Source organism: Uranotaenia lowii, chromosome 2 (assembly GCF_029784155.1).
Source record: "Uranotaenia lowii strain MFRU-FL chromosome 2, ASM2978415v1, whole genome shotgun sequence".
Lineage (NCBI taxonomy): Eukaryota > Metazoa > Arthropoda > Insecta > Diptera > Culicidae > Uranotaenia > Uranotaenia lowii.
The window spans coordinates 111373931-111401553 of record NC_073692.1 but is presented as its reverse complement, the minus strand read 5'-3'; the positions used below and the strand labels follow the sequence as shown (position 1 = coordinate 111401553).

Below are 27623 nucleotides of genomic sequence, written 5' to 3'. Positions count from 1 at the left end.
ATTTGAAGCTTAAAAAAAATGAAGCTTTTGTTCACTTTCGATTTCCCAAGAAAAATTATCTACTGTGCTGTAAAAATCATAACATTTGTCTATGCCGAATAATGTATGTTTTATCAGTTCAGATATCTTCGTTAAATATGAATAAAAAAAATTTACACAATTTTCAAAATCCGACAGCACTCTGAAATTAAAATCTATGAAGATTGGTCAGTACTGTCATCTAACTTCTAACAAACGTAGGTCTCTATCTGTTACACTTCGAGACTAACAGGAGGGCTCAGAATTTCAAAACCTGGACCAAAACTCCCCCGAGGCAAAAATATTTCGCTCAAACCCATCAAACTTTGCATCGAAGTTCTATGAATCCTACATCACCATTTCAACACCATTCCATTCCATCGAGATGTTGACGGAACACCATTCGGTGTAACATATAATGGGATGGAAAACAACTCGGTTTTAAAGTTTATGGTTCAGTCAGCAGAACCGTTCCTTTGGCGCACCAATATTTATGACCAGCCCAGGTGATTTATCGTCTAGTCCGTTCACCTAAACTATTGCTTTTGCTGCTTTAGAACTAGATCCTATCGACGCAAATTCGAGTTGTTGTTCAATGGGAGAAGAGGAGTTACTGCAGCATCCCGTGGGTTCCTGGGTTTGCCGATCGATGCCTTTCATCTCCTGTTTCGAAGCTTAGAGCGAGAGCTAAACGCGTTTCAGAACGAATGGTTTAAAATTCCAGAACTAATCGAACCGCGGCAATCGCTTCATGCCTCCAGGTGCTAGGATCTGGCTTAGACTCTGAAACAAAACTGACAACCGGCTAAATTGGCACAGTTTTCACCACCCCATTGAAGACTGCGGTTTTTTTTGTGGTTGTGCCCTTAGATGATCGTTTAAAATTTCGTTCTAAAAAACCATTTGAATGTTCATTTATATTTTGTTCGGAAAAGGTGATCAATAAAGTCTTACACATTTTTTTCTCTATTTCAGGATTTTTCAAAATAGACAAACAAATTTGTTCTACCTCGATAGATAATAAAGAAATTAATTTTCCAAGAACACGACACAAACCCATCCATTGATCTAGGAAATTCTTCCAAAGCTGTTCCCGATCATTAACATAATCTGCTCAGTTGGTCGTTTAATAGTCCATTAGGTATGCAGGCACATCTTTTACCGTTTTCCCCGGGGCACCTGGCCGGTCGTGAATTCCAGCCACCTTTTGAGAATGGGTTGTTGTGCATTTTTGTTTCTATCCTCTTCTTGCTAAATTCGTTAGATCAAGTGCCTTCGATAGGTTTGTTTGTGCACCACGGGCTTGGGTCGATCACATTTATCAACCTGGCTGGGCAGAGATTCCCCATTCTGCGTTCTGCTAGAGATCCCAAATGGGGTTCCCGGCAAATGTTAGTAGCAAATACGCTGGAAATGGCCGCTGAACTTCGCTGTCCTCCTAGTTTCCTGGAAGGATTGAAATAGGGACGGAATTTCTATTGGTGATTGCACTGATAAATAGGTCTGAAATATGTTAAGAATATTACTGAGTCAAGTTGACTGTACCCTTTCTTGTTTATAATATTACAAACTTATGAAATGTCCGATATTTTTTGAGCTTTTGTAAAAGCGTTCTGATCGAATTTTGCGTCGAGATCAAGTTAATTCGAAAACTTGAATTTGAAGTCTCATTTTGAACGACTCAACTTACAGATGGTATTAAAGGACATGCTTTCTTGCGTGGGTTTCGTTGTTTTTTATTTATTTCAGGCCCAACGTTCGTGTTTCCTTGCAGTTATTAATTTTTATTTAGGAGCAGAAAAACAAAAAAAGGGTGAATTTCAATATTTTAGACAACCGGTAGACGGACCGGTATAAAGGTTGAACAATCCATTTCAGTGAGTCCAACGCCGATTTCGACAAGATATAAAAAGCAAACCGATTTCAAATAGTCTTAAACAATACCGGGAGGCCAGCGAACCGGGAAAACCGGGATAACCGGGAAAAAACCGGGAATTGAAAATAGCACCGGTAAAACCGGGAATTTGAAATCAAAACCGGAAAAAAAACTGTCACCAAAAGAAATCATTTTTCCTCTTAATATACTCACATACTTAATAGGAAAGTTCATCAAAAGAATTTTTTTTCAGAAGCTTTAGATACCAATTGGTCTTTTTTTCTGTTATGATTCAACAAGAGATGGAGTTGTATGTTTTTGTGTCCCAATTGAGTTTTTTCTTTGAATATTAGAAATAACCAGCCATAAGAGTCCGAATTTAGGAAACCTGTTTCAAATAATTAAACTAAAAATAGAATTTTGACCTTTTATTAAAAATTCGAATATGATATTCAGAAATAATATTCATATGTGATTTGTCAACTTTCAATGGATTATTGGTATACTTTTTCGGTCAGCAGTTTAACAAAAACGACTATTACTTATGATTCCAAGGATTGATCAAGAATTGAATCGTTGGAATGCTAAATAAAAAGCCGTTGTTGCTATTTATTACACTGTAAGCCGAAGAAGTATCACACAGAATTTATGTTCAAAACTCTGATAAGAGTTTCAAAATCTGAATTTATTTGAATTCAAAATTCAGGTAGAAAATTCAAGAAATCGGATTGAAATTTCTATTATTTATACAGAAGTTCGACTCAAAATGCAGATGAAGAATTCATATTCAGAATTCAGGTTTTTGGTTAAAATTTCTGATTAAAAATCAGACTAAAATTTCGAATTTACAATTTAAGAAAAAGATTGAAATATAATTTCCAAAGAAATATACAGCTTCAAAATCAGAGTCTGTTTTACGAATTTCTGTGGAAAAGATAAACTTTTAAAAAACAAATCAATTTATGCAACTAAAATTAGCCTAGATTTTAAAGCTGGAAACTTAGAACAGAATTAAAAATTAAAATTCTTTTTTCAAATTACATAGGATTTTTCAATCCTAAATTCGAAAATTTTCAATCACTTCTATTTTAAGTGACATGTCGTTTAGAAGCTCTAAACCTCATCAGTTCTGAGTAAAATCGATACTGATAATTGATGAACTAAAAAATCTATATGAGGCCTTCAGAGTCAAAAGGGTATAAGTGCAAAAATGTTAGATTTTGAGTTAACACAGTCAATCTTTTATTCATATTTCAAACTTTATTTTGGGTTTTTTCAGATTTCAAGAATTTTTTTTATATGTTAATATTTGAAGAAAAAAAAGTAATTTTTTTAAATATACGGAAAATAACCAAACACTACATTTTTAATGCGTGTTTCCTCGAAATTATACCCCTTTGGATAAAAAGGCCTGACAATTTCCTAGTTTCCTAGATGTTGTAGATCTCATAATGCAATGCCTTACTTTTGGCGTAAAATTTTTTTAAATGTCTACGAAATTTCCGTATATTACAGAATCAATACAATTCACGATTTTCAATGGAATTGATATGGCAAAACATCACAAATTTTGAAATCTTCCGAATGTTGTTCAGTTTTTCTAAAAAAGGTTTTTAGAAAAAAATGTTTTTTCGAAGGTCAATAAAATTCTTAACCAACTCTTTAGCTGAAAAAGCTTATTGCTTAGAATCAGCGCCTCAAATACAAAACAGTTGTTAAGTCTTGACTCTTCAGAAAGGGTAAATTTTGTAAACCTGTGTTAGCAATTGAATCTAGAATAAAATATTGAAATTTAAATACGATTAATTTTCTTTTATCTTAAAAAAATGTAAAATGTCTTTTCTACGGTATAGAAAATATGTATATGGGTATGTTGAAACCGGAAAAAAGATTAAAATCTTGATCAGGAAAACCGGGAAAAACCGGGAATTCGATTATGAACATCCGCTGGCCACTCTGAAAATGACAAAATACTGAAAATAAAAAAAAACCTTATTCCGAAGATACGTGTGGCGTTCCAAATAGGGCCTGTATACACTTTAAGTGCTGTTTTGATTGATTTAAGCAGAGCGAATTTATCTGCAATTGATTCTAGTTTTTAAAGTGGATTTTAAAATTATCTTGAAAATGTGGTCGAAATTGAATAATCAAAACAACCAGAACTTGGATAAATAGATTTTTTAAGAAATAAATTCTATTGGTGAACGACACCTTTCTATTTCTTAAGTTTAATACGTTTATCTTTTTCATTCATCTGAATATTCCATAGATGTTAAAAGGCAAAGTAAAGGGTGGCCCATAATTCTCTTACTTCCTTTCTATTTTTCAGCGTAGGGATAAATATTACCGATTGGCTTAAAATATGCTATTTCTTCAATGAGTGTAGATCAAAACCATCTAGGTTTTCCTCACAAAAGGACTACAAAGCGGTTCACTTAAATTTTAAATCGCTGATATACAATATTATCTACTTAGTACGTAAATAAAACTATCAAAATACATGAATATGTGCGTTTTAGCCTCCTTCATGATGTCATTTATTCTGGTCAGAAAAAAAGTAAAAAACTTGCAAAAATATCCAAGTTTTTAAGCCTACCTATGACAAATAGGGTGATTTACCAATCGTTGTCCCCTTACCCATTGTTGAACGGAATGACTTAAATTTACAATATTTCAGCTCGTTTCCCACTTTTCCCTGTTTATTCTGTTTATTGGAATGTTTATTGGAATGTTTACTGTTGAAATAAAGCTCTTTACGATATTTTCTGCTTTAAAATCTAACGACTGTTTTAATTTTTCTTGATTTTTTTCGCGCGTTTTTTGTACTAAATGTTAAACAAAACCTTAAGATTCCTTCTACGGCAATTAAGATTCTGCGTCAGAACAAATCATCATCATACATCATCATACATAAGCAGAGAAAATATCGAATCGTGCAACAATTCCGCTCAGTCTCCTCTTACCCCATTGTTGTACATAAGTCCGCTGCAAGATTTGAAAGGAAATTTCAAATTTTTTATTTGTCTATACCTCCAAAAACTTTGTTTGGTTGTTTTCACTGCCAAAAATAGCAATAAAGTTTTAGAACAAATTCAAGACTCAATAAATTAGTCCTGAATTAGCGCAACGTGTTTTGATTTGTATGGGGAATGAAAATTTTCATTCAAAAACCTCCAGAGATCTACTTAAAGTTTAAAAAACTTATTTTTTTGATTTTTGAAATATTATTTATGGTTCTTGCAATGCATTTCATGTGAACAAAACTTATCCTAACTTGTATCCCAGAAATGATATTCAATGTCATACAAAAAATTCAATATAAAAATATGAATTATGAAATTATTTTATCGGCTACATCGGTGAAATTTATATTCTTTGAGGAAGAATATTTAAGAATTGAACTTGCAGTACTTGTGGGACGAACCACGCTAGGCCTACTATTGTGTGGTGGTTGCTACAGCTCTATCGGTATCAACCACTGCAAGGTAGTAGGCCCGTGAGGAACAAATTGATGAAATGTGATGAAAAGTTTTTCAAATTAAAATTACCCTTCCGCTCATTTTCAACATCTTTCACCTTATTCTAATCTTCTATCCGTCTATATTCTTTCAATTCTTAAATATTCTTCCTCAAAGAATATATATTTCACCGATATAGCCGATAAAATAATTTCATAAAACAAATTTACGGTGATTAACTCTTCATTATAAAAATATGAATTTCAGTGTTTTTGATAACAAATTTGAAAGCTGTTAAACCGATATATGAAAATAAAAAATCGAAATTAACTGCTCGGCAAAGCCAATGCGTTTGTTAATTTATGGAAATTTCGCAAAAATATGTTATGAAATTATTGAAAGCACCAGCAATCAGAGCCTGAAATTATACAATACTTTTAAATGGATTCCATTTTTGAAATGAACTTTTTTCGTGAACTTCTTTGCTTCCACTCTCGCAGGCAAAAAAGGAAGCTTAATAAAAGGTTAATTCAATATTTTATCAAAAAAAAACTTCATTTCAAGCATATTTGAATTTCCTGAATGATTTCTATGCAAAAATGTCTTCTCCCATACAAAATTGAACACACTGTACGCGTTGATTACATGCAACTTAAAAATACTCGGATTGTCTTTTGACATGACATAATTTTACTAAATGAATATTTACAAACGTAAATTTAATAATTTTAATTATTTCTGTACTCTAATGCACTTTTTTCCTCTCAGAAATTTCATGTTTTATGAAATCAAAGTTGATTTTCAGTAATTCAACAAGGACACTTCACATTTCTATAAATATATTTTTTTATCTACAAATATTAAAATAAGTTTTGAGAATATTCAACTCGTTGATAAACATATCTAATAATTTAAAAGTCGGGCAACTTGCAATGTTTGAAAAGTGTCAAAGTCACTTAAACTGCTTTGGCTTCGAGAGACTACTTTTTTATCAGATTTATTTTGAAACCCTTTAATCCGACAATTCACTCAACATTTTATGTAGAGAATCTTAATATTATACTAAAAACCCTGTTTCTCAAGTTTCGAGACGACAAATCTTCGAGAACTGCATTTCATGTCAACAGCGAACCCCTTGCTTTTAGTAATAATACTGTCAAAATATTTTACAGTAGGAAAACTTCGACCCTAAATCCCAAAAAATCGAAGTCGAAGCTTGAAAGACCCGCAATATTACTTATCAAGTGCACTTTTCTCAAAAATTCAAATCTGCCGTCGAGCTAGACCGGAGACATTTGAGTGAAGCTTTATTTGGCTCTTATTATTCTTAAAAATAAACAGTCATAGCTTCGTGAAACTTAATTTAATCAAAACAGTTTTTCAGCCGGAAAATTGTTGGGAAAGATTTCAATGTGAAACGAATTTTTCTTGAAGATTGGTGAAATGCTACAGAGGTTAAATTCATTACAAATAATCCCAATTTCATGAAAAAGATATTCGAAATAAATCAGACGAAAGTTCTGAAACTTTGAGCGTGGTTGAGTCCACCTTTGAGCTTTAAATTTATATTCATTATGTAAAAATCGATCGACTTCCAAGTGAGTCCTCAAGCCTTTCACCTGTAAAAGGCATTTAAAAAAAAAAGTTTTAAATACCTTACAGTTCCTTCTATGGAATTTCAATAACACAAAATTTTTTGTTGGTAGGACATTTAAAGAAAAAAGCTTAATACTGGGCAAATAAGATCAAATAACGCTTCACTCAGATGACTCAGAATAAATTCAGCGGCAGATTTGAGTTTCTGAGGAAATTTCACGTGTGTTAAATGCTATTCCAGACTCTCAAACCGGCGGTTTCTTGTGCTCCCCTAAATAAAGTCCGATTGAGTTTTAATTTTGCACACGTCAGTTTTTTAGGCCAATCTACAAAATATATATGGTTTACTTGCGAAATTCGACATGACCCATTTGGATTCCATCCTAATATTTACCCATTCATTGCGTCAACTGTTAGGTAACATCAACCGATATGCAGCTTCCACAGATCGTGTCGACGAAAATTTTTTGGCCGGAAACCTGCCAGAGTTCATTTTGACCGTTCATTACGAAATTTTTGAAAATATCTCCCCGCTAGCTGTCCGAATATTTTGCGCACGATTTGGTGACCGTATTTCGTTTATTTTTTAGGTTGGCATCTATTTTGCCTTGTAGAAATGAAGTCAGACTTGTTTATTATTCAACTTGACAAACCAGTCAGAATTTTAAATTTGTTGTCACTTCCAGAAATAAAATTTTCCGTTAGCGCTTGATAAAAGCTCTTTCGTGCCCTTGATAAATTCCTTCCTTCAAGGATTCAACCATCTTCAATTTATTTTGCTGACTGTTAGAAATTCTAGGACTCCTTAAACGATTTGCCATTGCAACGTCACAGTTTATTTTGTGAAGCTATTTAAATTTTTCGTACGTTAAAATAAATAGTTATATCTCTCTTCACAATAATCTGTCCAAAAATCAAGTTGTTAGATTTTGTCGAAACATAAAAAGATAGGTACTAGAGTAAAAAAATTGTTACATCTTTTGACCAAATTTCAAGTTTTTTAATTGAAAATTGTAAAAAAAAATAATCTTGTGAAGTAATCTCAAATCTCTGTTTTTACGGGATTAACATTATCTTTTTTCTAGTCATTGTACTGAATTCAAATTTTATGCAACGTGAGTTGAATAGTTGAACAAGATTGTGTGAAAATTTCTCAAAAAGATTTCAACCGAGAAAATGACACCCGGGGTCTTTGGAAAAATACACAATTTTTGGAAATGACACCCGGGGTCTTTGGAAAAATACACAATTTTTGGAAAATAAGCATCGCAAACTTTTGCATTATTCTAAAGGTGGAACTTTGAGCCAAATTTGAAATATTCAATCGAGGAGTTTAGAACATTTTATTTTTTGGAAGATTTTTTTACCCTTTTCAGTGGTTTATTCAAAGGGTTAAATTATATTAATAATTGTTACGCATTTCTTACCTTTCACGTTATTCTAACTCTGTACGTCAATAACGTGAACTGATAGGAAAATTCCCTGTCTACATTTTTGTAGAAAACATTAAATTAATACAAAGTGAGATTTTCTCTTGAAAATCTCTCTGGGTTGAAATGCCGCATACAGAGTGATTATTATTTCATTGGATGAATTTAATAAAACTTCTCATCGCTTATTGTATCAAGCCCAAAAATAGTATCCTAACGACTTAGTTATTCATTGTAGAGTGTTTAAATATTCAGAATGGTTAAATTTCATTCGAAAATTAATCTTTTGTTAACATTTTATCAGAATAATCAGAAATATAGAGCTTTCATGGAATAATTTTTGTTTCCTGATTTTCTTGAAAATTATGAAGGTAATATATATTTTGAGCTAAATTCGTGTGAAGACTTTCATAAACGAATGTTGGGGGCTAGAACACAAATTGGATTATCTTCTTACGTTTAAGCTCAAAATTTCAATTAATCCTCCTGGATCTCAAAACAAAATATCTTTGCTCAGAATGTTGTGCTAAGTGTCTATATAAAACCAAAAACAATTTAGATTGTTCATTTTTGTCAAAAGTACACGTACTGAATCTAAAATTTTTCATCGATTTTCTTGGATCAAAAGAAAAAAAAGATGATTACAAAATTTCAACACCAACTTAGTTTTCAACAATTTTTTAGTAGTTGATTTGATTTAATGCAATCATTTGAAAATAATTGCTCAATTCTTTTTGTTTTTTGGTGAAATGGACTTAAATTCTTCAGATCTTTAGCAAAATTTTTTTTCGAATAGTTTTTCATTTGTACAAAATATCAAAAATATTTTTTTCGAATTTCGTAGATGAAATTAATAAAAAAACGACATTTGTCTGAGGATTTCTGCATTTTAGCTCTCTCCTGAAAAGTCTTTTTCTTATTTTCATGAAAAAAAATACAACAATCCTCAGATTTGATCATGTCATGAATAGAATTTATTGCAGTGGCTCAAAATCCTAAGTTTTTCTTCATTAGTTTTGCTCGAATTTGCACGTATTCATTATGTTAAATTGCTCTAAGTATGGAATGAGTTACAAAATTTTCAAGCAAAGCAGAAGCAACTGTTTTCACATTTAAACCCAATGAATGATCTTTATTTCAGATTATCCTGATCAAAATTTTTATGTAAATAAACCATGCCGAACATTCAAACACTATACAACCAATAACTAAGACGTTAAGATACAATTTCTGGATTTGGTACAATCAGCGATCAGAAGTTTATTTAGATTTTTCAAATGAAATAATAATCTTTTTTTTGCAACATTACAACATTTTTCCCTGACATAAAGAGTTACAATAACTCTAAAGAAAAGGCATGTGTTTCAACAATGATTAGTATGGTTTAGCCTTTGAATAAACCATTGAAAAAATTAAAAAATCTAAAACAAAAAATAAATAAATATATAAAACGTTCTAGATTTCAATTTTGTGCTCAAATGAAAGGGAAAAATCCCAGCTTTTGAATGGTGCAAAAATATGCGATGCTAATTATCGCGGGTAGCTTGTCGAAGTTGGAAGTGTGTGCGCTGTTTTGAGTGATTTTTTTTTGGTTTTTTTTTTTGTTCGAACGCTATTGTAGATTCTTGCCTGGATTTCAATAACAAAAACAGGCTTCTCATTGAAAAATACTATTTTTTTTATCAATCAAACATTTTATTTTCAGTTTGAAGTCGTAGATGGCAGAACTTTCTTAAATGGAATTAAGACCCTTTTTTTACTATCCAGGATAAGTTAAGCATACATTAATGATTTTGGCCAGTTAAAAGACCTATTTAATCCGTGTGAAGCGGTTGAAATTCTGATATCGCTAAATCAAATAATAAAGAATTTCATCAAGGTCACTTAAAAATGAATTTATTAGATAGATTATCAGAATAATGTTGTAAAGCTTAGTTCTTTTAGAAATGGGACACTTTCTTTTGCTAATAGCCCATTTATTGATGATCGGATATTTAAAATTTTGACAGCATTTTGTTGCGTGTAAAAACTACTAACCGACCTATTTTTTTCAAAATTTTAAATTCACGCTTTTTTTTTAGATATTTAGATGCAAGAGAAAAAGTAAAAAAATATCTTGCACGGTTTCCTTGAAAAACCATCATTTTCAAATTGATAGCTCACAAAATCGTTGATTATTCAAAGAATTACTGTGTATGAGTGATGGAAAAGTATGCAAACACTGTCAAAAAAAGTCCAAAAAGTTTAAATCAAGCATTGTAGTGAAGCACATGATCGGAAACTACGGTTAAGGGCCATCAAGGAATACAAGTCTCAGATCGGAATTTTTAATTTTTAATAAACGAAAAACTTAGTGTAGATCGGGAAAATGTTCAACAATTTTTTCTCTAACAAGCTGAAGTGTTGCCTAATTATGAGTCATTCAAGCCTCAAACAACAAATTTTTGTTAGGTCCAGAGCTCGTAAGCTGTAAAGCTGGTACCGAGGCAATGAGACAGGTGATTTCTGAAGGACGACAAAACTTATGAAAAACCCTATTTCAAACAAATTCCAGAGATTGGATCCCATAACATGTCTGCTCGCGGTAAAGTCCCTAGCATATTAAAGTATGTATTTGCTAGATGCTTTGTATAAAATATAATGATTTGCCAAGATTTTGCTTCTATGAAAAAAAAAAACTACAAAAAAAAACAATTTTCAAAAAGAAAACACTGATTTTTAAGATAAATTAACCACCGTTAATTGATTTTTGTTAATTTTTGTTTTGGCAAATCGGTGAAGTTTATATTTTTGTGAGAAAGAATATTAGAATTGAAAATTGATAAAGATGGATAGAAAAGGAGGAGAAAATTTACAGATGTTTTAAAGAGAGAAAGAGACCGTCCGGAGTATACGTGTTCACCACATGTAAACTTCGGACCAACCAGATTTCATTGAATAGGTTAAGGAAGTGCCACCTCTATCCCGGTCCTACTTCTCCTAAATAATGAAATGTTGCGGGTTAAAGTATGGTGTACGTTAATAAGTTTTCCTCGCAAAAATGCTCTTTTGCTCTATTCAACATCTGTAAATTTTCTCCTCATTTTCTCCAAGAATATAAATTTCACCGATATGCCGGAAAAAAATTTACAAAAAAAAGAAAACATTGATTTTAGCTGTTTTTAAAAGCCTAAAATGAGTAATCTTGTATGTAGCCTTCGCAACCTACGATCTACACTAACCGATTATACTATAATATTCATCTCATGAAGGTTTCACTTCGTTATTTTCTGGCTTTAGCAGCAGAAATTCCATTGAAAACGCTTTTAAGTTGCTTAATAATAATCAAGTTTTGTTAATTTTGAAACAGCTTTATCCACTAAATTACCCTTAGTTTCTTTTAAAAGAGCAGTATTGGACCAAAAAGTAGAAGAAATTGAAGGAAGAAAATGCAGCCACCTATAATACAGATTAAACGAAGTAAACAATGAAAAAACTGAACAAAATCATGACTGAAAGAAGTCTGCGCTGGCCTATGCACTATAGGGCAGTTCCATACATTAAGGCGGCAAAAAGTATGATTAGGTGTATTGGATTTTTTTTGTAAATTATGAAAATTTTGTATGCAAATTACTATTTTAACTATTTTAAAAAAAATTAAACACAATTTTTATTATAAACATCTTTTAAAGTAGGATGCTTGGCTGTTATTTTTGACCCAACTTTTTTTTTTGAAAACCACGTGTAGGAGAAATATCATTAAGACATTTTGTGAAATTCTGAAGTAAAATGTGTGAAATGATTGATCAATCATGAGAAACATTTTTTTGACAAACCAACATAAACTTTGTTGAATTTATACTCATTAAAGAGTAAAAATTACCCATTTGCATGATATTTTAAGGTTTATTTGACTATCTCAAAACGGTGCTTTAAGGTGCCTGGAATCTCTTTCATTGTATTTCTCGGGCTTTGAACTAGATTTTTAAAGTGAAAAGAGTATGGGGAATGCGGGAATTTTTTTTGGAAAGCCTTTAAGATTTTTAACTTTTGAATAAAATAATTATTTACTCATTTTCATCATAGATCAATTATAGCTTCCATATGGTGTACTTTTAATTTTAGTAAAAGAATGTTTTCCATAGAAATATATGTGATTTAAATTTTTTTCTCCATCATATAAATTTTCCAATTTTTCAAAGTCTGACTCCTGTGGTGCGTTCAGTATCCCAGATTATGAGTTGAAAAACTGGGAATATCTTAGTCAAATATCAAGTTATTAACTCGTAAAAAAAATCGATCCGATAAAGTAAAGTTTTAGACTTTTTGCCACCCCATAGTGCTATGGGAGATACCAAGAATAAAGTTGAGATTTTTCTTACAAAAAACGATAAATAATTTTTTCCAATTTTTTTCATTAGGTAATTTTATGAAAAACCTTCATTTCTTCCATAGAAAGTATTTCGATCAAACGAATGGTTTTTGAGATAGACACATTCGTAACTGTCCAAATTTTAAAAGAACTAAGCTTTATTTTCCAATGGAGCTTGATGTCTCAGAAAGTAGTATTATTGATATGATTTTGAATTGAATCGAAAGTGGAGATGAGCAGAATTTTCAGCGATGGTAAATTTTTGAGCTGGTGAGTTTTTGCAAATTCAGAAAAGTTTCTTCAGTGTGAACTCCAACAATGCAAAGTTGGAAAATTATCTCAAAATGACGAATATGGGCCTAAACATACCCGAAAAATCAATATTGAAACATAATTTGGTTTTAACTGCAAGATAGTCAAGCTGTCATCAATGACTTGAAATTGGAAAAAGTGTGGTTTGTTGATTGCTATTTGTTGATGTCTCGCGGCTTGAATTCAATGTTTTTTCCAGCCACTAGCAGATATACTAGAACCGATATACACCACTTAACGAGAAATCGGGAGACACGAATAGCGCTATCTGGCGACAGAAATGGAAGTATTACACTGTGAATTTTTGCGGAGCTTTGATCAGAGGTGCCAGCTGTCGTGATTTTTCAATTGACTATCGCAAAAAGTGTGGCGTAAGATATAGAAAAGGCGGAAGTGAAATGAGTACTTTTTGAATAAATAAAAATTATAAAAAGCGCATATTGTTACAATTTTTAAAACGTTATCCAAACCCTTAAAACATCGGCAGCGGTAAGTGCTATCCTAGGTGTTAACCCGGGACACATTCTAGGTTCTTTTTTAGCTTAAGCAGCTCATTTGCGCACTAGTAAGTGCGCAAAACTGGTTTCCATTTTTGCCACTGGTGACGCTCCGATAGGTGTTGTTGTTTTTTGTTGCTATTTTCTTTTTTAATTTTTTTCTAGACACTTTAGCACCTGGAGCTGGTCATGAGCTGGTCGGTATTCAAATATGGCTCATGGCTTGCCTTTTCAATACCAAGGAGCAAAATTGAGTGTTATTATAGCTTTGACACCTGACCGCTGCTGATACTCTTAAACATCGTGATTGTAATATCACTATCGGTTTAGCGCACAGTTTTACAAAATAAAGAATGAAAAGGGAATGTTATTAGACTTCAAAGTCAAGCATTCGTAATGAACAACTTATTTATAATGACTTCATAAATTACTAGAAATAAATTTAATTACGACATTCGCGATGAAATCTGCCAGCACAGATTTTAGACTTTTGCATTGCAAATTTCCATCAGCACTTTACGAGAAAACAAACAAACTACATATTCTTAATCAAACATTTGCGCTATTAAGTTTCAACGATCCGTTTCCTAGAATATATATGTCATACAAAACGGCAAATCAAATTAAGCGGAAGCTTAATAAAAGTGTTTAAAGCTTAGCTGAAAGACGAAAATTAAATATAGATAAAAAAAATAAAAAAAATGGAAATTCAAAAATGATTATTATTAATTTTTCCTAGTTACATTTAAATAGTTTTTTTTTGTGTTTTGGATTATGATTTGTTTTGTAATAGTGATGAAAAATAAAAATGTTTCATTTCAAAACCCATATACATGCCATTCGGAACCTGAGCTAAATTTTTAATCAATTTCGTCACATTCCATGGCTGGAACAGAATTTTTCCTTCTTAGTAACAACAAATGACATGATGCTTAATGAGCACACAATTTTCGTGTTGATTAAAAAAATGTGCTTAAATTTTGTTTTCTCCTTGATAATCGATTGTGTGAAACTTTTTCAGCTTTGATTTTGTATTTGTTTAGATTTTTGTTTTGCGTTCACGAGTACAAATAAATGATGGGAAATCATTAAGAAATATATCGCATTCCGATTATTCATTGAGAATCGAAAGATTTTTTTTTATTTATTTCAGTACAAATGGTTTAAATTTTGAAGAAAAAACAATTCTGTTTCACACATTTGTCTAAATTAATAAAAAAAACCAATTTGTGCCCTTTCAAAAAGTTAATCTGAAGCTGTCAAAATGCTGATCAGGGATGCCGTGCGAACAAATTTTCATCAATTTTTTGTTTAGTTCAGAAACACTTAAAACATTTAATTCCGCTCATTTAAGAAATGAATTCAAAATTCGCGCCACCAGCCTTCATTTCTTTCATTGTTTTCAGAAGATATGTCACAAGTCTCTTAGGCATAATTCCAAGTCCATTATCAGAAAACATGAATATTAGTTGTTAGCCTTTTGTTTTTTTTAGCACTGGCATTTCGGAAACGATTTGTTAGCTTTGATTTTTCAGTCAATTCATTAACTATAAACATTTAAAGTAGATTATTTTCATGTTATTGCTGGATAAAAGCTCGGTATGATATCCGTTAACCTAAGATCTGAATTTGATAAATGATCTAACAAACTTTATAGTTTGGTAATGATAAACCAATTTGTTTGAAAATGTTCAAATATTAACAAGAAACATCTAGAGTGAGGCAATAACAATACCATCTTTTAATACGAATCGTTAAAAAAACCATTTTTTGCCAAATTGAAAAGCGTCACCCGTCATCTAGTAGAGAAAAAATAACGATATTTCTACGTAAATATTTTTTTCCTTAACTTTTAGTTAACAAAATTTTTATCAACAGTTAAGCAGTTTTTTCTATTCTGACCGATAGAATTTGAAATCTTTTTCTAAAAAAACACTTTATGCGCATCCAAATCTATGTATCTTTTGAAACAATCAAATAAGGAAGGTAATTGAAAGTTATAACTCCGCTCCATATTTTGTTCAGAAATATTTACAAGTATGGAATGGGGACATTTTCTTAAACCCCTTTTTGTTTGTTTGTTGTTTCACTAAAATTTTTATGGTGCAAGAATAGAAAGAAACAATTTCATTTATTATAACTGGCATCCCTGATCAAGTCGAGTCGGAATACACGCTATTCACAAGTTAGACGAATTTCTCGAATTAGTGCTTCCATTTTGTCCGCTAGAGGATGCTGATGGTGTCGCCTTCTCATTGTATGAAGAAAATAAGTGTGGTGAATATTGATTTCAATTATATTTGCCACTAGGTTCTGCCTAGCGACGAATCGGGACGCTCTATCGGGTTGAGCCTGTCTGCCATTTGGGTGCCAGTTTCAACTCTAGAGGGTGTGTTTGTATGTGAGATCAATTTATTCTGCATTACACGGACCGACAATTATTCAATTGTTGCATTTTGTGTGGCAGTTGAATGGCCCGATTAGTGAAGCATCGAGAGCATAGCTTGGTATGAAGTTCTGACGTGTGGTGGGGGCCTCTTTGGGGACGATTGTGCCTCGATGTTAAGGTTTGGTGACCCTTTCGGCGATGCAAAAGTTCTGATCGGTTGTATAATGCGATCATTTTTGTATGAGTCATTCTTTTTCATTCGAACATCTATCGATAGATCAATGTTGAATTTTAGTACCTATATTGCTTTTTTGCAGTTATTATAACGGATGCAATTACAGCGTCAGTTTTCACCTAAACTTTCTTTTCAACTTAACAGTCTATTTTCTCTGATTGATGAAACAGAAAGTGGACACTTTTTTACAGCCCCCAGACATGATGGCGACACACTTGGTCATCAAAAAGTTTGCCCTTCAAAATGGGGATAACGTACTTACGCACCAGAAATGATCGTTTTGTTTTTATGTTACCTCTAAAGTTATAAAATTAACTTTTTTTAAGACCAACCAACGACCTACAACGAAAGATAAACAGAGGGTGTAAAAAATCTTTGGTACATCGACCCAGATGTACAAATGTATCGTAAATCTTGAACTTTTCTCTGCTCGTGTCATCAAATGGCTAAGTTCAGCATACAGCCTCTTACAGGAACTGCTGAGAGTTCGGACCAAAAGAAAAGCAATCTCTAGGACTTAGTGCAGCGAAGAAAGGGCTTAAACCGCCAGCAGCCGACAAGGGCATTAATTTTCCTGCAACATGTTGATCATCATAAGAAGGAGAGGGCGACTTATTTATGATGTTCGGCGCTTAACGAGATTCCGTACGGATCTAATGTTGCAGTAGCAAAGTTAACTCCGTTTTTTTTCGACTCAACTTGTTTTAGTGTACAAGAACTGACCTAGTTCGTCTTCAACCGCACACTAAATGCACCCTTTCAATGCTTTATTTAGACTACATCTCGCTTTTAGAGATGTCTTAAGAAGATTTCTCCTCTGGAGATGCACCGCATAATATGAACAAGTAGGTTTTAATTGGCTATTTCGTTCGGCTAAGGTTCCAGGCTTTTATTTATTTATTTTTTGCGCTGCAATTCACGTACCAACAAGAATTTACGATCACCGGCAGTCGTTGCATGATTTAATTAAAATTTCCCTCAACTTTACCATTTCCGATGCGTACACCAAATGTTTTCTGTTGCGTTTGTTAGATTTTTTTTTCTCTGTAGCAATTTCCTCTACTTTACTGTTTCCCTGAAAAGCTTTTGTAATATCAGTTGCATCTTTTCTCTTTTTACCAACGACGACAGCGCCCTCTTTTTTAAGCCAAACAGATGATCACCCGCTTATATGTTTATTTAACTAACGCATTCCTTTGTGCATCTTTTTTATTCCATTTCCATTCCATACAGGCTCGATTTTGGATGCAAGTGGTCGAGGAGCTGCGAGAGGGCGTGCGGTTGAAAAAGATCAACTATTCCCGAACCCCGATCGAGTACGAGCTGACGCCGTACGAAATTCTGATGGAGGATATCCGGTGCAGGTAAGAAGGCGTTACTCTCGTTAATTGGAATCTCGCTGAAGAGTGAGAATTTTTTAACAGGTTGAAGGAAGCGGGTTGCCTAAAAAATGATTATAGATACACTATATTGTGAACCTGTTATCTTAACTTTTTTTAAACCTAACTCAACTGTTGTTTGTTATTTGATTTGTGTTTTCGAAAAAAAATACGAAAATATTTTTAAATGATTAATTTGACAATGTGCATCGAATAATGTTTTTCTTAAGATTTCTCATTTCATTTTTCATTTTTCTGTGTCATTGAACAGTTTGCTTGTACTTTGGAAAGATTTTATTTTTGAGGATTTTTGGAAAAAAAAACTGTAGACATTCGAAAAAGGAGAATACACTTCTCATTTTACATTCATTGAAAAACAAAATCCTACGAGTTTTAGAAACAAACATGGTGCAATGATCTGTGCGACGATATTTGTTTATATTCCATCCTGTTCACTGTTCTTTATTTTTACGGTAACTCGAGATTAAAAATTCTAATTCGGGGCGTAAAACACAACCTTTAAATCCAATCAGAAATCCAAATTTCTAGTTCGAAATTCCGCCATCATTTGGCAAGGAATACATAAAATCTAATTATGATTTGAGATTTTAACCTAAGGAATTCGTGGATATCCTAGAAATTTTCCATTCACATTCCGTTTGCATTTTTTTTTTCAAATAATAAAAAAAACATTTCATTTGATTTTGAGGGGCATTGCCAGTATCAAATCATAATTCAACAACTCTAATATGTGTTGTGAGCCTACTTGGTTGAAGAATTCTACTGAATCGAAGCAATCGAAAGATTTCCTTTATTTCAACCACGATAAAATAAAAGTTCAGATACCGGTTAAGGGTGATACGGTCAAAATTTGATCAATATCAACTTGACGTATTTCTTTCAATTTTGCATTTAAAAAACCTGAACACCTCTCATTTTGAAGGTGTGTGTGTGTGTGTGTAGAATGTTGCTTCTATTTTGATTGTGGAATTCACTCTTCAGTTGTCAAAATGCCGTCCAAGGAAGAAGAGCATCGTTTAAAAATTTTGCTCGCGCATCGCGAAAATCCAAGCTACTCGCACGCAAAGCTGGCAAAATCGCTAAAAGTTACGAAATCAACCGTTACATTAGTAATTAAAGTGTTTGGGGAACGTTTGTCGACAGCCAGGAAGTCTGGATCGGGGGAAAATCGAAAACCGGAAGCCGCTGAGACGACAAAGAGAGTTGCCGGTAGCTTCAAGCGAAACCCTAACGTCTCTCTCCGAGATGCCGCAAATAAGCTGGGTGTATCGTCTACAACCGTGGATCGAGCCAAAAAACGAGCCGGACTATCGACTAACAAGAAGATAGTGACTCCATATCGCGATGATAAACAAAATACGACGGCCAAAGCGCGATCCCGGAGGCTGTACACGACGATGCTGACGAAATTTGACTGCGTGGTAATGGACGACGAAACCTACGCCAAAGCCGACTACAAGCAGCTTCCGGGACAGGAGTTTTATACGGCAAAAGGAAGGGGAAAGGTAGCAGATATTTTCAAGCACATGAAACTGTCAAAGTTCGCGAAGAAATGTCTGGTTTGGCAAGCCATCTGTACCTGTGGCTTGAAAAGCAGCATTTTCACAGCTTCCGGGACTGTCAACCAAGAAATTTACGCGAAAGAGTGTTTGAATAAACGTCTGCTGCCTTTCCTGAAGAAACATGATTGTTCCGTACTGTTTTGGCCGGATTTGGCATCTTGCCATTACGGTAAAAAGGCCATGGAGTGGTACGCCGCCAACAACCTACAAGTGGTTCCCAAGGACAAGAACCCTCCCAACACGCCAGAACTCCGCCCAATTGAGAAACACTGGGTTATTGTCAAGCGGAACCTAAAGAAGACTAAAAAAACTGCTAAGGACGAGCAGCAGTTCAAGGCAAACTGGCTTTCTGCGGCGAAGAAGGTGGACAAGATGGCTGTACAAAATCTGATGGCAGGGATTAAGCATAAAGCCCGGCAATTCGGATTTGAAAAAGCGGAAGCTTAACTGAATATTTTTCCTCAATTTTATACTATTAAACTTGAAAATGAAATTTAATTTGATTTTTGAAATAAACGATTTCGCCGATTTACACGCGTTTTCTCTTGACCAAATTTTGACCGTATTACCCTTTAGATTAGTTATTGCCTAAATGCTTTTGAAATTTTCAATGAATCTTCCATAGATATTGATGGCTAACTACTCCGCTCACTGAGCATTTCAAAAAGTTTCGGCAAAAAAAAATTAAGTTAAAAAATTTGTAAAAACTCACTCAGATCTCACAATGAACAGAAGACTCCCATTCCATGAAAAAAATCCTGAGAAAATATTTATGTTTCATGATAAACACCAAAAACATGCCTCACAAAAAGTTGAACAACTTCTTCATTAGCACGTATTAGCAGTAACTTTTCATTTCTTCAAAAATTTGAAACTCAGTTCTTCATTTACATATGTAACTCTACGTATAATTTAGCTGAAAAACTATAAGTTGAAATGTTTGAAATTTGTGAAAATCTACGCATTTTTATGTCATACTATTCTCGCTATAACTAAGACAAGATTTCTTGTAAACTTAAAATCTTCAAGCCTTCAAGCTTTATTAAAATTGAAAAAAAAATCCAAGAATGTAATTTATTTGGTTAATGTTTATCTTGAATGAATTGTATTTTACATAGCTGTAAAGATATCTTTATATATTTCACCCTTTTTCATAAATTATTCTCCTCAATTTCTCTTGCTTAGTAAGTTGATCAGATCATCGATTTTTTTTTAAACTTATTATTGATTTGAGATACGCTTTCCAAAAATAAAAATATAAAATTTTTAATTAAAAAAATGAAAAATGAGGATTTGTCCAACTTTTATAGGTTCTGCCCCACAGTGCGAGGCCTAGAGGTTAGTCGGCGTTCAAATCAGAATATCCTTCAAAAAAAGTACGGCTTGTAGTTAAATAAATTATGACACTTTAAAGAAACGTAAAGTTTCACTGAGATACTTTACATTTGTGTTCGTTTTTAACTTGATTAAATTTCAGAATTTATTTTTACGATAAATAAAAATCAGTCTCAGAATGACGACTCACGTTCAATTTATAGTAAAAAATGAGACCAAATGTTTCCGAGGTTTCCAACTCAAATCCTAAATTTAGATCAACAACTCAGATTAATAATTTAGATATAACTTTCAGATTCAAAAACAGAATCAGTTTCCGATTATAAATGTGGAAATCGATTTTTGTATCTCAAAGAGAAGTCAATGATTGAGATTTGAGTCAATTTGCCATAAATAGTAGAACTATAATTTCCATCCAATTTTCTACACAAAAATATTTTAACACAATAACACGATTCATTATGTGAGTGGAGAGGTTTTGTTATTTTTGTATTAGGATAATTATATTAAAAATTCTTTTGTTGGGAATGGGTTCCTTAATAATTCATTGTAAAATGAAACAGAACTGGAATGGTTTTCAAACGATTATGATCAAATTTGGCACAAAATGGAAGTTTTCGATGTAATGAAATTTATAAAAATATTAAGGAGGTTCATATACAAAATAAATAGAAATATGATAAATTCGAACAATTTTCGAACAATCTAAGTTATAAAAAAGAAGGCGTTTTCTTTGTAACGCCATCAGGAATAAACCAATGGTCAGAATGAAGTAAAATTATGCATCTGAGGGTTTTTGGACTATGGGTGGTTTGTAAAAAAAATGTCAAGACCCGCCGACTATAGAGAAAGAGGAGCTCCATACATAATTAAGCAAAGATATGTCGAATTTCGATCAATGTTTAGGTGATTTTCATAAAAATGGGCTCTGAGCATGATTTGACGAAAAAATAATTATAAACGACCGAACTTAAACATTTTTTCCCCACTTTAGTAGTTTTTGTAATTTTACAGACTACCCACTTTTTTCATAAATGAAGTGCGGGAGGGTGTCACATACAAAATTTTCATAAAATTCGCCACATCTCAAATATTTTTGTGGAATTAGGAGTCTCATATAAAATTAATATCAAACTATTTTAAGTAATTTCCATTTTTTTTTATTAAATAAACGAACACAAACACATACAGGATCTCAATGAAACTTGATGTTTCCTCGAAAAGATTCTTTTTCTTAACTCTAAGCTTACATCTTTCGAGGATATGATGCCTAGCATCTTACAAATGCTAAAACCACCAAAGAAAGTGTACTATGTATGCCGTGACCGGGATTCGATCTCATACCCGCTGGCTTAGAAAACTTGAAAGCTATCCTCTACGCCACGGGCTGCGGCAATTTTCAATTCAAATAAGTTGTACTTCAAGATATGACACAAATCGAGCAAGTTTGTAACATTTTTTTTTTTGTTCAAATTTAGTATACAAACGAATTAACACTCCTAGAGATCTAAAACAGGATGAGGTGTACACATTATCTATATAAAAAAAAACTAACTCTACTGAAATAATAAACATAACACATATGAAACGACGAATTGATGTTTTGCAATGAATGACTTTTTTAATTCACGAGAACATCGAATAGAAACTCAATGTAATAAAGACACTGATCGCTGTTTAATGAAAGGAATGATTTTTCATAACAGTGAAATTCTGTTCAAAATCAGTAAATTAACATAGCGATTCACATTAATTCAAATTTGGAACATGAACAAGTTTTGATACCTTTATTGAAGATTATTTATTACACTGATAGATTTATTTTTTTTAGCGAGTTGAGAATGAGTGCTTCTCACCTCTTCATAAGCTATGTGTAAAATGACACATTTAAAACCATAAATAATTTATTGTCATGAATAACCCAGTTTATTTAAAAAAAACGGGAGTTCCTATAGAAAATCAATGTAAAAAACGACAAAACTAAAAAGAGTTTTAAAAATTTCATAAAAATGTGGCATAATAAGATGATTGATAATATAGAAAAAGTTCAAGCGGTTTTTCAACGGAATTTTATGAGAAAAAATCGATGTGAAACATCAAACATGGCAAAGTTTTTTAAAGAGATTATTAACAAATTTTAAACACAAACATGTTTTTACATAAAAAGATATATAGATGATCCGTTTAATTGACAAACTTTTCATGCTTTACTAGGAGATGTAAGTTCCTTATTTTGGAAAGCTCGAAAACTTTTGAAGTAATTTTATTCTTATTTGTATCGCCTACAAGAACGACAAAGATGTTCATGTTCATGCACTTTTCAAGAGATTTTGTTTTTAAAGAAAGTTTTGATATAAAATGATGATTTATTGTATCGAAAACCTTATCATAGTCATAGTCAAAACGTTGAAACAACAAATTTATCAAAAAAAAATTACAGAATTTAACAAAAGCAAACAGAATCTGTTTTTTTTTAACAAAATAAAACTTGTGATCGATTTTTTTTTAAGTTTTGAAATGTGTTGTTTGATAAAAAAAATATTATTTTTTCATTTCGTTGGAAAATTGTTGGAAATTTTGGGGGGTTATTTATAAAACTGATAGAACAAATTATACAAAGCCAAGGAATTCAAAGTGCGTTTCCTTGTTTTGGAGGTTTTTAGTTTAAGAAATGCGAAATAAACAAGAAGTTAGTTTCGATATTTTGATCCTCGATCATTCTGCATGTTTGAAGGGATATTTTTCATGTAGGGTAAAATGTAAATTCATCAGGAAAATGTGTTCAAAGTTAATATAGTGCCTTTTTTTTACTCATACATACTTTCTAATCATTCGATCATTGTAGGGGAAAGTCGGGTAAAACGGACACTTTCAATATTTCGAAAATTACAATGTTTCGCACAAATCTAATGATGGGAATATGTTCGTCTAAGTGTATCAACACTTTCGAGACCCTTTGTTTATTTATAGCAAGCAAGGTCCCACAATAGTAAACAAAACAAACAAAAACTTTGAGGATCCGTTATCTGATGTAATTTTCTCTCCTCATAAAATAGTTCATAACTCGCAAAATTTTCGAAAGTTTCAACCGTTTTCAAAGGTAGAGTGATTATTAGGCTTCTTTTTAACCATTTGGAGGAAAATCTGCGAATTTCAGTCCAAGGGCTTAAACAACAAACGTTTTGAAAAAAAAGTAGCAAAGGCGGGTAAGACGGACACCTCAAGGTCGGGTAAAACGGACACATAAATTTCTCCAGGTATTTTAATTTTTTCATCGGTTTATTCCTCCATATGCCTTCAGAAGACCTTGGCAAGAGCAATTGTCGGTCGAAAAGCACTCACCATCTCAAACAGGCCATAAAAATGTAAAAACTTGATCTCCGGTGAAGAAAGCGCCTATAAAATATGAAATTCCGAAACCACACGGTTTCGCTTCTGGACTCGGACCTATTGGTTCCATTTTGGTTGAAAAACGTTTTCAAATGCTTAACTCACAAAAATAACTAATTTTTCAGAAATTTTTGCGGCAAAATGTACCTTTTCTGAGCAGTGTCCGTTTTACCCGACCATTTTTGAAAAGTGTAATTTGCAAGCATGTTTTGAATAGCTATAAAAACAGTTTTGATGAAAGAAATTTACTAATTTCAACGGTTAATGCGTTAGCAAACAACCTAAACTGCCCATCTGCACGAAAACTGCGATGAAAAGAGCAATATCTGATTTTCTATTGCGATTCTACCTTAGGGTGTCCGTTTTACCCGACTTTCCCCTACATCATTTTTTTCGAAACTACCGATAATCGTTGAACTTTTCACAAGAATTTCTGATCATAAAGCCTTTTTAATGACTGCAAATATTTCTGTTAATTCCAAAAGCGTTTACATATTTTGCATAATCAAAGTAAAGTATGCATGAATTGAAAATCTATTTAAATTTAGTTTGGAATACTTAGACAAAATTTCAAAAATTTAGAAATCACTTATTTCACACCTTTTTCAAGGACTAAAAGGTTTATTTTTTTAAATGATGCCAAAAAAATACCTTTGTCAAAAATGTTGCTGTTTTCTTCTGCCATGAAAATTTCACTTAGATATTCAGTTCCTAAAATCAGAGATACACAGGATTCTCGCTTTAACGATGATTGTGTATGTTTAAAAATATCAAAGATAAAATGCAAAAACATCGTTCTACTGGAGAGAAATGGATACCAACTTGTACTGTAAATTTACTATTACCAACCTTGTTGATCATTCTGCATCAGTCAGCTTTTAATCGAGAAACTCAACGATTTGTTTAGGATATTATTTCGATTAGAGTGTCCATTTCCCGGCCATTTTCCTGTTCCCGGGAATCGGGAAATCTAATGACTTATTTCCCGGGAATTACCGGGGTCCCGGGAAACATTCAAAAACATGTAAATTATATGCCATTTGATTCACATATATTTACATAACTTATTGATCATTTCGTGCATACAAGCCCATAATTTGTTCAACATGTACTCATCATAATGTTTTTAAACTAATTTTCAATCAAACTTAAATTTAATCAAACTGTATTCAACAATGATAAATTAAAAACAGTCGAACGAACTATAAAATAATCTGAATAATTCAAATGAAGAATTCATTCATGCTATTAGGGGTTAATAAAAAGAATAATATTTTTATTTGTTTGATTATTCCAACCTTTTATCGTTTTTCTGAGCACTTTACATATTTGCTCTTCATATGAAAAAAAAAAACGATGTATTCTTCATTTTTGAGTTTTGAAATTCATCTGGCTATCAAAGCCAGAGAGAAACAAGTGCAAAAATGTTACTTTCGAGAAAACACAATCGGACAATTTTTCGAAGGGTTGTGGGTTTTCGTTCAATGAAAACAGTGTGGAAATACATATAATATTTTAAACTTATCCATTTTAATAGAACAAATTGCACCAAATGGCTGCAAAATGTTTCCTGCCACAGGAATGGGCATTTTCTCAATGAGTTTTGTATGACTACATTTTCAAAAATAATAATGAGAATGGTTCCGGAGACTATCAGGCTTTTCCAGATAAATAATTTCATACATGTCGGGAATTCCCGGGAATGAAACTATGATTCCCGGGAATCGGGAATTCTCAAATTTTTCAAATTCCCGGGAATTCCCACCCGGGAAATCCCGAAACGGACACTCTAATTTCGATGTACGGTTGTTTCCTAATGGCCATTCTGGTCCATGATTCTGTTGAGAAGCTACATTCGAATCCAAAAAATTGGGTAGTCCAATATCTGTTTTGAAATGCCAAAAATCTACTTATCACGAAATACATCTGATGACACATAAAGGTTCCATTGATATGTGGGTATTGACAAGTAGCCCACAATTTGTAGCAACCATCACAAATTGCATGCTACAATTCCAGAAAGCTTCAAACAAAAAATGTATTTATTTTTTTTCAAAAAAGACATTCAAAAGAAGCGAAGCTCAGATTAATCGATGCACTTTATGAGTTCTGACAGACATGGATCAGTTTTTATTGAAATTTGGTTTTAATAAATAAAAAAAAACTAAGATTGTTAAATTGTTTTCTTTTCTTATGTTTAAGTTTTCGTTTTTTTTAACCTAAGTAATGTATTTTTTGTCTCGTAAACTACATATTTCAGAGTTATTTGTTGGTTATTTCTATCTTTTTCAAACTTCAGCTCATCAAAACAAATGTAGTTTACACAATTCATTCAGTCAACTTTATCTAACTGTATCTCTCTCGTTTTAACTTCTTCCAGAAAGTACAATCTTCGCAAGGTGATGGTGAACGGTGACATACCGCCGCGGGTGAAAAAAGATGCCCACGCCGTCATTTTGGAGTTCATTCGATCAAGGCCGCCCCTGCGGAAGGTAAGCAGAACATAGGAATACAAATACACATTTATCTGATGATTTCCTCTCCTTTCCTCTTGTTTATGATTCGATTATCTCTCCATTGGTTCGGTCAAATTGTCGATTTGGTGTCCATCAATCACTTGTCGTTGCCCTGCGGTCTAAAGCTGACCAATCGATTTATCCCTCAATGAACGACCTTGCCATCGATTTGTGACGGTTAAGTTCATGCAACAAATATTTACCATCCGGTTTGGAAAAAAATCAGGCGATTGAAGGGTTGACCGTATCAGCTGGAAATACTAACTGACTGAATTATTTTATCTTATCACCGTTATCATCATAATGACTTGTTGAATTTTTTTTTGGTTCGATGTCACCATCAGCAGAACATGATTTTATGTGTACTGTTTTGACAGTTTTTTTAATTGATTGAATGTGATTGATCAAACTCCGCTAATTGACCACGATATCTTTAAGTGTATCAGCATGACTAATGGTTGGATGCAGAAAAACATTCGCTTTATATGAATGTTTTGGTAGATTCACTTTTTTGAGTTAGTGAGGGTTTGAATATTCCTACTAATAATTTGTTTTATATTTTTTTCACAGGCTTCGGAACGGAAGCTTGCACCTCAACCCTTGAGACGGGTAACATGTCCCCGGGAGCAACTGCTCGATTCCATCCGAAAAGGACGAGTACTCAAGCCGGTGCATTCGAAGCTGAAATCAAGACGTAAGTCCAACTTAGTCTTATGATATTTTTTTAAAAGTATTCTCTAAGTGAATCTCTTCCCCAGAACTCTTTCTCTATCAATTATAGACTTGTTTTATTATCTGTCGCACTTTAAGATGCCATGTGTAAGTCGAATTTCTGTTTGCATCTCAATTAATCAATGGATTCAATTATGAAAGCCAACATAAGAGGCCATTAAAATCGAGTGATTTTTGCTGGAGCACTGACCGTTGTCGATCGGAAATAGTTTGAGAAAAATGACAGAAAAAAAATGTCACCAACCAAAGCCAGTCAGTCGGTTGCTAAAGTTATGCTTAAGCGTGTGAAATTTATGATCGGTGGATTCATTAGCTATTCCGTTGCCGTCGTAACTTGGCGCTAAAGTGCATAATAATTTATTGAGTCATCGCGTGTCTGGGCTTCCTCAAGAAGGAGGAAGCCTCCCTGTTGTACGTGATGTGAATGACAAGTGGGAAGAAGTACCTTTAACTCAAATTTTTGTCTGTTATCCTCGACGGGAAAACATAAGCGAATCGTTAACTTTTTGACATAATGATCAATTGT

The 27623-nt window shown here is 32.8% G+C and overlaps 1 protein-coding gene across 1 annotated transcript in view; it reads left to right on the top strand.

The window, feature by feature from the left end:
- LOC129742383 (protein spire-like) overlaps window positions 1–27623 on the top strand; it is a 431262-nt gene that overhangs the window by 236707 nt on the left and 166932 nt on the right. The window contains exons 6-8 of the mRNA XM_055734284.1: window positions 17396–17526; window positions 26230–26341; window positions 26936–27059. Of these exons, the coding sequence (XP_055590259.1) occupies window positions 17396–17526; window positions 26230–26341; window positions 26936–27059 (367 nt within the window). The remainder of the gene's footprint in view (window positions 1–17395; window positions 17527–26229; window positions 26342–26935; window positions 27060–27623) is intronic.